We start from the raw sequence: 13,450 nt of genomic DNA on the forward strand, positions 1-13,450 counted from the left end.
TATGTATTAATTATGCTTAGAGAAGGGTTAGAATTACTTTACAGATGAACTTTTGTTTTTCTCTTCATGGCTGCAGCTAATGGTGCCATCTTAAACAGATCTACTCAGAATCCTACTCATATCTATTCAATGGAGCCTACTCCCAAAAAAGCATTCTTAGGATTGCGCTGTTAATGATCCAGTTTTGTGGCCTTTGCCGCAAAACTGGCATATCCATTTCCAGTACGGTGTTAACTCAATGAGGAAGACTCACAGAGTCTCTGCTGGGGTTTCCAGCCAAGGTTATTGACAAAATGGTGCTGTGCAATGCCATTTCTAGCTGCATAACTGAAAGTGCAGTCACCACATTGTATGGTGTTCTAGGATTTCTCCAAAACTCTATGGTAAAGCCATAGAGATCATAGAAATTCTTAATGCATTGTGTGATACAATGATATTGCTTCCCATTTTCTAGCTGGAATCAGCATCACAACATTGCATGATACCTACCATTCCCACTCATATTCTCCCTGCCACTCTACGGAGCATTGGGTGGAGTGTCATTAGATTGTTTAATCTTCTTTCAGCTGCAGACAAATTGCTTTTAGATTGGCAGTTCTCATGCCACTGGGAGAATTCTGAAGAACATCACTTGGCAATCATATTTGCCAGGGCTTTACCTGTATTATTTCCATGTTTGCTATTCTGATCTCATGAAGTGCGATGTACATATCTTTTAACACTTGGGGGCCTCAGATGAACATGCAACAGATAATCATAATTTACAGTATTTCCACATTTCCACTGCAGTGTTTGGAAAGATTGCACAATTTACAGTTTTTATACCTCTGTGTAACACTGGTAAATTAAGTGGCATAAAGTGTGATGTGACCCTCTGGTTTTTTCCTGCAGTTTACAGCCTGTATAACCCCAAAAGTTCTGTCTGCCAAATATCATCTAATATTCTCCTGTTTTCCAGCTGCTGTAAACACAGCTGAATTAAAGCTCTATAATATTTTTTTTGTTCACTGTATTTGTTGCAGCACAACTAACAGGAAAATGTGGGGAGAACAGCTTCAGAAAGCTCTTTCCAGGACACATCGATACATTCTGTTGACATCGGCACAGCTAGTTGGTGTTTGCCTTTTCATCTTTGTACGACCTTATCATGTCCCCTTCATCAGGTACATAGTTATGCACCTGGCATGATATTGGGAAGAAATATAGGCCATCCCCAGGAAATTCTAATTTTTCAAAATCATTAGAAATTTGGGAATGGATCATTATTTTTAAAGTCTTTTTTGTTCTGGATTAATTCAACTGAAATAATGCCAGTGGTAGTTCTTTTCATCAGAGGAGAACAAAAGACTCAGCATGGGTTCTGTAAGGGAAGATCTTGCCTCACTAACCTGTTACATTTCTTTGCGGGGGTGAACAAACATGTGGACAAAGGAGACCCGATAGATGTTGTTTACCTTGACTTCCAGAAAGCTTTTGATAAAGTTCCTCATCAAAGGCTCCTTAGAAAGCTTGAGAGTCATGGAGTAAAAGGACAGGTCTTCTTGTGGATCAAAAACTGGCTGAGTAATAGGAAGCAGAGAGTGAGTATAAATGGGCAGTCTTCGCAGTGGAGGACGGTAAGCAGTGGGGTGCCGCAGGGCTCGGTACTGGGTCCCATGCTCTTTAACTTGTTCATAAATGATTTAGAGTTGGGAGTAAGCAGTGAAGTGGCCAAGTTTGCGGATGACACTAAATTATTCAGGGTGGTGAGAACCAGAGAGGATTGTGAGGAACTCCAAAGGGATCTGTTGAGGCTGGGTGAGTGGGCGTCAACGTGGCAGATGGGGTTCAATGTGGCCAAGTGCAAAGTAATGCACATTGGGGCCAAGAATCCCAGCTACAAATACAAGTTGATGGGGTGTGAACTGGCAGAGACTGACCAAGAGAGAGATCTTGGGGTCGTGGTAGATAACTCACTGAAAATGTCAAGACAGTGTGTGTTTGCAATAAAAAAGGCCAACGTCATGCTGGGAATTATTAGGAAGGGAATTGAAAACAAATCAGCAAGTATCATTATGCCCCTGTATAAATCGATGGTGCGGTCTCATTTGGAGTACTGTGTGCAGTTCTGGTCGCTGCACCTCAAAAAGGATATTATAGCATTGGAGAAAGTCCAGAAAAGGGCAACTAGAATGATTAAAGGGCTGGAACACTTTCCCTATGAAGAAAGGTTGAAACGCTTGGGACTCTTTAGCTTGGAGAAACGTCGACTGCGGGGTGACATGATAGAGGTTTACAAGATAATGCATGGGATGGAGAAAGAAGAGAAAGAAGTACTTTTCTCCCTTTCTCACAATACAAGAACTCGTGGGCATTCGATGAAATTGCTGAGCAGACAGGTTAAAACGGATAAAAGGAAGTACTTCTTCACCCAAAGGGTGATTAACATGTGGAATTCACTGCCACAGGAGGTGGTGGCGGCCACAAGCATAGCCACCTTCATGAGGGGTTTAGATAAAAATATGGAGCAGAGGTCCATCAGTGGCTATTAGCCACAGTGTGTGTGTGTGTGTATGTATGTGTGTGTATTTTATATATATATATATATATATATATATATATATATATATATATATATTAAAAATTTTTGCCACTGTGTGACACAGAGTGTTGGACTGGATGGGCCATTGGCCTGATCTAACATGGCTTCTCTTATGTTCTACCTGCTACATGCTACAGGATATATTGAAATGATATATAGTATCATTAGGGTTTGTAGAATCTTTCGGGCTCAAGTGCCGTGTTCTACTGGAGAAAGTTTTCCTTCCAGACGTTTCGTTCTCAGCTGCGGAGAACATCCTCAGTGGCGTTGCAGCCAGAGCAGGCGCTCTGACCTTCTTGGCTGCTGTGCATTGAGTGGGGCCAGGGCTGCTGGAGAGCTGCTATTTATAGGCTGGAGGGGGTGTGATGAAAAGGCAATTGGGTTTGTGGATGTGCCCGTTGTTTGGTGGGGCTTCCTGGAAGGGTAGCGATAAGGATAAATAGCAGCTCTCCAGCAGCCCTGGCTCCACTTAATGCACAGCAGCCAAGAAGGTCAGAGTGCCTGCTCCAGCTGCAACGCCACTGAGGATGTTTTCCGCAGCTGAGAACGAAACGTCTGGAAGGAAAACTTTCTCCAGTAGAACACGGCACTTGAGCCCGAAAGATTCTACAAACCCTAATGATGTTACCAGCCGTGAAAACCTGAAATCTTTGCTATATAATATCAATTCACATAAATTACCGGTAGTTGTGATTTTTGTAGCAAGTTCCTAGTCTTCTGGATATAGCATTAGAGATTATCTTTTATAGAGTTTTTTCACAAAACATAGGCCATTTTATATGAATCCTGGATGTTAGAAGTCTTATATGTGATAGGGCACAGGACTAATCCGGAATTTCCCACATTCCTCCTTGATGTGTATTATGTTCTGTGTAAACCAGAGCATAGACGGTTTCCATCCCAAGCCCTGCAGTATGTACAACTTGCACTCCTGAGCATAGATTCTAATTCCCTACATTTGCTTCTATAGTACTGTCAATACACTGTAAAGAAACCTAATCACATGAGCAACTAATATTATCATGACCCTTACATCTTCACTTACTAGTGTGGTCCTTAGTATGATGGCTGCAGTGGTGTCCAAAGAAAGAATGTCATTGGCATCACCAATATGGCTGCCATCCATCAGACATCAGCAGGACCAAAATAGCACAGTGTTTTTGTTCCATTAGTGGTTAAACAGAGTAAGCCTCGGGCAAAATATTTTGTTACTGATTATGAAAGTACATAGTGATGTGGGTATTTTCTGATGATGATTTAAGCTGAATTTTAACAATCACTACTCCATTTGTACTCTGTCACTGAACTTGAATCATCTCAGATGGCTGAAGGTAAATGAGTGGCAATCTATAGTAATAATTCTCTTATCGCCATGGCTAAACTGAGGATTGCCATTCGCTAATATTTTGAGAACAAACGATTGGCCCATGACATGTCAGTTAGTGTCTCTGGCATCCCATTGGCTGACTTCCCTGTGCCACCTACTCAGGTCCAGGAATGTTGAACAAACTGCCAGAAAAGTAGTCTTACCTCAGAGAGAGGCACATCTCTTAGCTCTTCTCTGTCAACTGGCTTCAGAAAGGGTTGCAGAGGTCCTGCGGCCTCATAAGCCCTATCAACAGTCCACACAGACGGCCTCCCAGCACACACAGCCTCAGAAGGCCACTGCAATAGCTAGGGAGCTTGGCACTGCCTCAGAGGGCATGGCTCTCCCACCTTTACTGTCTTTCACTCCCTTTCTCCCTCCTCTCCTCAGCCTCGCTTTAAGATGGTTGCTTGAGAAGGAGATAGGGAAGCCTTCACAGGGTTGTTCAGATCAAAGGGGGGAGAGAAATGAGAAAGAAATTCTAGATGGCAGAAATCAGCTCCTCTTGAGGCGGGGTGGGGGGGAGTGAATGCCTTCATTTAGGTGGGTGGGAAGTCAGTCAGGCTGGGGGGGCACTTGCTCAGAAACCTTAGTGGTACCTTTCCAGGTTGGTGGGAAATTCCTAAGGGATCACTCTAGGCCTCTGAGAGAAAGGCCTTTCCTCCTGTGGAACCACTGTTGGCGATCTCTGGGTGAGGGCTGGAGATCTCTCAGAATCACAAATGCTCATCAGGTAGATAGCAGAGATTAGCTCCCCTTGAAGTGGGGGGGGGGTAGTGAATGCCTTCATTTAGGTGGGTGGGAAGACAGCCAGGCTGGGGGGGGGGCACTCACCCAGAGGCCTTAGTAGTATCTTTCCAAATTGGTAGGAAATTCCTGGAGATTCTGTGATTAAGTTTGAGGAGGACGTATGAGTTAGGGCTTCAGAGTGGGATCTGCCAGACCCAGGCTCTTGCTCTGGAGGCTAACTGGGTGATTATGGACCAGTCACAGACTTCCAACCTAACTTACCTCACAGGGTTGTTGTTCAGATCACATGGGGGGAGAGGAGAATAATGCAAATTTCTTTGCCCCCCCCACTGTGAAGAAAGACTGTTATTTTCCTATGTAGAAGTTGCAGGATGGGGGAAGGCAATGGAAAGCTGAAGTCAGATAAAAGAAAGGAGATAGGTTTGTCAACTCCAGGTTAGGGGTGGGGCCTGGAGAGGGGGTGGGGTTGAAAAGAGATAGGACCTCAGACAGGTACAATGCCATTTCCTTCTGGGGAGCCACTGGAGATCACTCAGATTTAAAACTGCTCTCTAGATGGCAGAGATTAGCTTCCTTTGAGATGAAGGGGGGAGTCAATGCCTTCACTTGGGAGGATGGGAAGACAGCAAAGGTGGCAGACACTCACCCAGAGCTTCCTTCTAGAGCCTGTTTTTTTTTTCCACAATGGTCCTTGACTCCTAGTATACTATAATGCATCTAATGAATATGGTGCTTTAGGAAAGGTAATGCCACAATAAGTCTGCTGGAGCTTACTGTGCTGCTAGACTCCTCTCGTTTTACTGCAGTATTATTATTATTAATTATTATTATTATCTGTTTACTTATATTCCACCCGTTCCCCATAGGTGCTCAGAGCAGAGCACAACATGAATAATAAAATCACAATAAAATCAACATAGCAATAAAACAGCATAACAGTAAAAACCAATTTCAGTATTCAGTCTAAAAGAATAGTTCAGCAGGACCAAATGGCATAACAATATGATGCAACAAAACAGCGCCAAATTACACAACACTTTTAAAAACAAGTCTGATCTGGGGACTCAATCCTTCAGATCTACAGGAGCTGCCTGAATGTCATTTTAAAGTCTGATTCAGCGCAGCATTGTGGCCAGGGTGCAGGGAGAAGGGCTCCTTCCTCTGATTTTTCCATGTACCTGCACTGAAATAGCCTTGATCTATTGGGGCCATTTTGGCTCAGAAAAATGGTTCGGGGGAGGAAGCAGGAGCCATTGTGCTAAGCCAGATCAGGCTCAAGAGTCTTTAAAAATAATATTTCCAGCAGCTCTTACGCAGCTACAGATAAAATGAGTTGGGGGTGTGGATTGTATAGGTTGGCACAGAGTAATAGGACTGCTGTGCTGGAATTCACACTCTAGTAGATGTTCTGTTCTTATCATATGGGTTCCTTCTGTAACAATCTCATTTAACTATCAGAACATGAACCCTTTCTGTTGGCAATTTGCACCAATGAGGTATTTAGTTTTTTAGCATATTTATATGCCCTATATAAACTCAGTTACTCACAAACTTTAAAAGAAGAGATAACCTAAAATAAGAGGTGTAATCACTCAAAATCCTAGTACATTAAAAAAATATGTTGCTCATGCCCCTATTAGTACAAAATTCAAAACTAGACAAAAAATACTAGCAAAAAACACCCGAAGACTAGATAAATCAGCTGTGAAACAATGGTGTTAAAAACAGGGAATGAACTTGTGGCAGATCAGGCCTGCATCAGATGGTGGGCCTCAGCTCTGCCTACCCTCCTTGAATTCTGACCTGAAGGGGCTGTGCCACTCCACTGCCACCACTGTCCCTATCTTGGGCTCTGGTTAGGAGGCAGAAAAATCAACTGTATCAAAATCAATAAAAGAAATATATATATATATATATATATATATATATATATATATATATATATATATATATATATATATACAGTCTCTATTTCTGGTTAGGCAAGACAGCCCCTAACTTCCCTCCTATGTCACCAAGAACCCTCCTCAAGGTTTCCCAGATATATTTGGGGCTTCCCTAGAGAGTTGGAAATTGGCCATTTTGCCACTTTTCTCCTTCCTAGGGATTCCGCAACCCACTCCTAGCATTTCCAAGCAGTTGGAAAAAGTATGGGGTACAGAGGGACTTCATTCCTTCAACTGTTAAAAGATTTATTTAAAACTCAACTATTTAGAAGGATATCAGAAGTGAATAGAAGAAATAAAACAACATAGGCAAAAACGCTCCATCTCTTTCCTTACCATAAACTCATGCCCTATGTAGATGATACGCAGGGCAGGCGCCTTACTTAGTTACTCTTTGGGGTAAACTGGTCAAACATATTCCCCAAAATGGCCACCGACTCTGGCCCAGGAGCAGAGCTCTGTTTGTTGTAAGCTCCAACTGACAACTGACAGGCTTCCTGCCCCCAAAATAATATAAACAGCCGTTCTCACCCAGGAACTGGCTTTCTTTCCTGCAGCATTTGGGGTGTATCTCCTGTAACCTTGATGGATTTCCTGTCTTCTCTACGGAGTTGTCTTCAGATTGCTGGTTCCAGAAAGGAGGGGAAGGGAGATAAGGAGGAGACTAGGCCAAGGCCTACCTAAAGTTTGATAGTCTCCCATCTTATTCACAGACAGTTAAACCCACACAAAATGCTGTTTCTCCACATAAATAATAGCAAAACAGGCAAACTGTGGTTCAAGGTAGTCAGCAGAACTTCCTTTCCTATTGCCATGTAGCAGGTCTTTATATCATCTCTAGGCAGAGGACTGAGTTGCAGCTCTGTGGTTGGAATAAGGAACTGACAGTATGCACACCAAAGTAGTATGCAGCCTCTAGGATGCATTGGAGAGGTGGCAATAAAGGATGTGTAAACTACTCGGACACCTTCCTTCTACACATCCAGGATCTTGTACAGTGAGGGAAATGAGAGGTACATGAGTTCCTCCTGCACATGGTGTCCCACTAGTATAGAAAGAAGATATGTTAGTAGCTCACCCCTGCTGCAGCTTCACATGCTGACACATTTCAGTTTCCTTTAATTAATTTCCATTAATTGTGCTTGGTGAATTGCTCCTTATCATTACATCTTACTTAATAATTAATTCCCCTGAGAACTACTCTTTTTACAAGGCCATTGCAGTGAATGCCCTGTTGAACTTAATTCATTTCACTACAGCTTTGTTAGTTCCTAGAGCACTGTGCCAGGGGAGTTCTGCATATGATGTAATACAATAAAGCAAAAAGAAACCAGGGAACAAATGTGTGAAAGCCAAAGCAAGAAAACATCTGTAGTATCATAATATTTTTAATAGGTTCTAAATATTTACTCCTTAGCAAGAATCTACATTTTGTAAGACAGATATTTAGGTCACGTTGTTGAATATTACCACTGAGGTCTTGGAATCTTTAATAAAGCCACAGGTGAAATTATGTCCTAAGGCCATCTGGTATTATGAGAGGATTAGAAAATAGAGAACTGAAAGAGAGAATATGCAGTGACTAAATTTACACTGCGGAGCAGTGTTGGGAAAGAAGACTGAGTTGCATACTTAAATAACCACGCAAGTTAAGGAATTTGGCATGCTCTCAAGAATGTTTGAAATTGCTCTCTGACCTTATGTTTAAAAGGGAGTTCCAGTCTTCTCTAAAGGAATTATTATTACTCTATAGGAATGGGTTTTTTACAGTTTTGCACTTGTATATTTGAGACTGTTCTGTTACTGAAGATTTACAGCATCAGATACTGTGCACTAAGACATTATGAACCTAATCATCGATGAACTGAAATTAATAGCACTTTAAATTTCATGTGTTTGGTATCTTTATGAATCTTATGGAGTGAACAGAACCTCTAGAGATACTATTTTGTTACCGATACCATGGATGTTTTCCTGCTTTAGCTTTCATATGTTGTAAATACAGCAGTGATTTCTCTTTACCTTCCTGTAAGGAGATTATTGTTGGCTTTTGGTGTTCTCTCTGTCTAGAGATGTTGCTGTGGACACAGTGAAGACAGGAATGGGAGGGAAGGCTGGGAATAAAGGAGCAGTTGCCATCCGTTTCCAGATTCATAGCACCAGTTTATGCTTCATATGCAGTCACTTGACAGCTGGGCAGTCTCAAGTGAAAGAACGAAATGAGGACTATAAAGAGATCACACAGAAACTGAACTTCCCAATGGTAAGACTTTTGGAAGGATTGTGTGATGGCTGCAGAAACTTTGATTCATGGATGTTTTCAGGGTGAAAGTGTGATGTAATAGTTAACATGAACTTTTATTTGAAAATATTGCAGATAGCTTGGTTGGTCCAGCCAGATAAAAAGTTACAGAGAATTCAGAGTTTATACACTGTTTGAGAGAGTTGGTCTAACAAGAATCATTGCACAGTTTTGAAATGTTTCTTAGGGCCAACAGGACTACTTAACATTCTTTGATGGCAGTTTCTGTTTCTGAGATGTCCATGGTCTTGCTTATTGAAGTGCAAGATTTGCGCTGGATTCTGAACTTCTAAAGAGATCACAATATGGCTACATACCATACTGGCTTTGTGACCTGGGACTCTCACACCTACAAACTTTCTCCATCTATATGAGCTTGTATTGCATCTCCAGTTGTTAGCCTGGGATTTGTTGGTTATTTCATAACTTAGGACTCTTAGGACTGTTTCTGACTAAGCTGGGGTGTTTGGCTGTTCCTTTCTGTGGAATGGCTTTCCTGAGAAAAGTCTGAGAAAGATGTAAAGATTTCAGAAACTTTGTAAACCAGAGCTATTCCAGTGTGCTTTTAATAACCCTTAATTAAAGACTACTTAGTCGATGGGTAGTAAGTAAGCTTGCTTTTTGTATTTTTCTTTTCCTTACTGTTTAAAATATAATGGTTTTAATGATATAAGTTGCTTTGAGTCCCATAAATCAGAAATAAAACAGGATACAACTATTTTAAATAAATAATATATTTTAATTTATGTTTGTTTTTGAAATGAAGCAGAAATAGCAGTGGTCTGGAAACAAGACCTTGATGCTTAAAAATGATCTTTGTTACGTATTCTTTTTTTCTTGCTAAAAATTGTGTTCCTGCAATTTTGTAGGTGGTGCTTTTCTCTTGTATTTATCCCTCTGCTTCCATATTAGTAGTAGCACATATTTGTCCAATAGACAATGTTAATTTAAATAGAATTTCTGTCTGCCCTTGAGTTATCTTGGATACATGTATCAATCATTATCAGATAGGGTGCATTCACACACTTTAAATAGCACACTTTGCAACTGGATTTTTTACTGTGTAAGAATAGCAAAACCCACTTGCAAACAGTCACCACGCGAAAGCACTCATAGTGTTTTTGTATTAGATATAAAAATTGTGGGCTTTATTTACTTATTCTATGAAGGACTGGATGATGAAATTTCCAGTAGCTCGTGTTTGAAATGTAGTTCTGTTTCTTCTAAACAGGGAAGAAATGTGTTTTCCCATGACTATGTGTTCTGGTGTGGTGATTTTAACTATCGCATTGATCTGACTTATGAAGAAGTATTTTATTTTCTCAAACGACAAGATTGGAAGACTCTCTTGGAATTTGATCAATTGCAGCAGCAGAAATCTAGTGGAAAAGTAAGGGTAGTTTTGCTGTTCACTGTTACCTTCAAACTGACGTGTTCAGAAGATCTAATTTAAACTAAAGGAATGTTTCCTCAGAACTAGTAATCCAGAGGCCCATGTGCACAAATCAATGTTTATGTGGTGTTTAAATTTATATCCAGCTTTTCTCTTGAAGTAGAGCTCAGGATAGGGTACATTAATATATATGAAACTTATAAAATAATGAAACTTCAAAAAGTGCTCCTAACAGTCCCTTGTTTGAAAGCAAAAGCCACATTTTTAGTATGGTGATACTGAAACATTATTTATTTTTCAATCGCTTCTACCTCACCCTTCTTCCAAATAGTACTGTGAAGATGGCTAACAAGGCTAAAGCCTAACCACATAATCTAAAAACAGCACAAATCACGAAATTATAATAAAATGGCCATGACTATTGAAGAACAGTAATAAAAGTAGCAATCCAAGTCAATAGAAAACAAACATCAACAATTTATAAGATTACAGTAATGAGCTATAAAAGTCAGGTAAATTCAGCAGTAAAACTCAATAAAAGTAATTGCATTCCACCAACTCGTTGTGACTTGTTAGTTTGAGTAGTTTACAGAGGTGTAAGCCTCAGCAAAATCTGGCTAGATGAAGACAACCTCAAGTGCATGCAGTGTGGCTTTACTGGATCAGGGCTAGGGTCTGTGTTTTTATCCATTCCAAATATGTTATAATAAGGAAAGAGACAGTGTATTGCTGTCGCTAGGATATGCCGTCATTATCTTTGATTTGTTTCATAGATTTTTAAGGATTTTCATGAAGGAACTATTAATTTTGGTCCAACATATAAATATGATGTTGGTTCTGAGGCTTATGATACAAGTGATAAATGTAGAACACCAGCTTGGACTGACAGAGTACTTTGGTGGAGGAAGAAACTTCCCATTGATAAAATAGGTTGGTAAGAGCTTTGTATTTTTTTATGAAAGAAAAAAAAATATGGGTCATATAAATTGCAGGGGAAGAGGTGTGTTTAATGACTCAGTTCTGAACACTCTTGGGGCCAGGATTGTGGATAGAACTAGCTGTTATGCTTAACCTGAGGCTGTGTGCTCGAATGGAGCCCCCCCCCCAGTGTAGTTTTTGTATTTTTGGCATATTGACCTCTCTTATAAGTGACTTATGCCTTTCCCTGTCTCCATTTTGTATTGTTGGCTGCCACAGACTGGAGTGGAGAAGCTGGGGAAGTAACTAGGCTAAGTGTTACAAGAAGAGAAGGGAGAACTATTTTCAGTGACAATGTGTGCTAAGCATTATAGCTAGATCTTCTTCGTGGTCCCTGTGCAGTCTACATACATGGGTTCATGCTCTTTGCTCGATTCCGACCTCGGAGAACTGCAACAGCAGCGTAGCATGTTTTTGGCGGGCTCCTTTCCCGCCCTGGGGAGCAGGCTCACAGGTGCATGCCTAGAAGGGGGGAGGAGTCCTTCTCCCGCTCAGTTTCTTTTTTGCCACCGCTCTTACCGGTCCCCATTGCGCCTAGCTTTTTTCCTCAGCGTTTTCCATCATTGTTTTTCTTCTCTTCGTCGTCGTTCTTCTTCTGTCATCGTCTCTTCATCTAAAAAAAAAAAGATCCTTCGTAAATGACTTTCATTCTTTTCATCCCCTTCTCCCCCCCACCCCACCCTGGTGGACAAAAAGGGGGCCACCACATTTTTTCAAAGATGTCTAAAGTGCTGGGCCAAGCTCCCTTCCACGGCCACTCCTACTGCCTCCTGTGCTTGGGAGGACACAAAGTCGAGACTTGTGTCCATTGTAAAGGATTTGGCAAGCAGACGCAAAAAAATCGAGCCACGCGTCTTCAAAGCCACTTACTTGAACTCTCCCTGGTGCCTCGTTCGTCTGCTTCAACCTCTTTGCCACCTCCCTCCCAAAAGGAGCAGGGAGATTCGACTTCGTCGGCTGCTTCACATAAAAAGAAGCATAAGATTGATAAGAAGGATAGGCATCGGCCTACGGCACTGAAGGGTTCAGCCAAAACACCGGAAATTGTCTCTACACAACAAACATCGACAGCTTTGATCTCTATGATCTCGATTCCGTCGAGCTCTACGACTTCGATCTACTCAGCTCCAACTTCTACAACCTCGATTGCGACAACCTTGACCTCTATAACAACCGCTGCACCACTACCGATTTCATCAGGACGCTCGACTTCGACAGCTCCTCTAGACTCATCCGCTGTCCTTGTAATTCCTGATACCGAGACCCTCGATATGGATGCACTACTTTTGGCTGCAGCTACGATAAATAAGGCTCTCGATTCTGCCGCACCAGGCCTTCAATACCGATCTGACACTCAACTCTCCTCGACAACGCAAGGAGAAAGATCTGCCTGGTTTCGAGAGGTACCAGATATGTCTCTCTTGTGCCATTCTCCTTGGCATCTTCTTCTTAGACCGGCCCAGTTTACCTTGCATAGCGCTACTTCTCACAGCGCCCCACTTCAGAAGTCTCCTTTGTGCTCTAGGTGTACCCGATCGCATTCAGGTCGTCGCAGCCACTCAACTTCAAGACATCGCCGCTCAATTTCGAGGTTGTCTCGTCGAAACCAACACCATTCACACTCCGCTTCCAGGCATAGACGCTCAGATTCCAGAGGACCACAATGAAGCTGTCGTCATTCAGGTCGGCATCGAGATGTCGGTCGACTTCGAGAAATCGCAGATCGACTTCTAGGGCTTCCCATAGAGACAGAAGCCTCCATCGATTCCGTTCGACATCAAGATATCGAACTGCACGCCATAGATGCTATTCACCAACTCCTACACCTTCGAGAACACCATCTCTAGATACCTACTCTCGATGGTACCATCGTCATTATCCCAACGGCAAAGGTTCAATCTGTGTTGGCCGTCCCACCGGTGCCAGACCTATAGAGGTCGCCACGGTGCCTTCTATTTCTCAACCACCAACACTCACACCTTACACGGCTCCTAAAGCATCGGCCGCTGCTGGAGCTCCTTTGCAACTTCCTGCCCCTGTCTTGAAGCCCATTTACATGCCAGATGGTTTACTTCACAAGGATCCTGTTGTTCCAGCACCTAAGGACATGGAGGACCCATTCTCTGATGCATCG

The 13,450-nt window shown here is 42.0% G+C and overlaps 1 protein-coding gene across 2 annotated transcripts in view; it reads left to right on the top strand.

Annotated features, from left to right (window-relative positions):
- Positions 1–13,450, top strand: part of SYNJ2 (synaptojanin 2) — a 116,542-nt gene that overhangs the window by 73,744 nt on the left and 29,348 nt on the right. For both annotated transcript variants that reach the window (XM_060241396.1, XM_060241405.1), the window contains 4 exons: positions 1,023–1,163; positions 8,714–8,906; positions 10,177–10,335; positions 11,112–11,268. In XM_060241396.1, the coding sequence (XP_060097379.1) occupies positions 1,023–1,163; positions 8,714–8,906; positions 10,177–10,335; positions 11,112–11,268 (650 nt within the window). The remainder of the gene's footprint in view (positions 1–1,022; positions 1,164–8,713; positions 8,907–10,176; positions 10,336–11,111; positions 11,269–13,450) is intronic.

The sequence above is a fragment of the Heteronotia binoei genome, chromosome 1, assembly GCF_032191835.1.
Source record: "Heteronotia binoei isolate CCM8104 ecotype False Entrance Well chromosome 1, APGP_CSIRO_Hbin_v1, whole genome shotgun sequence".
Lineage (NCBI taxonomy): Eukaryota > Metazoa > Chordata > Lepidosauria > Squamata > Gekkonidae > Heteronotia > Heteronotia binoei.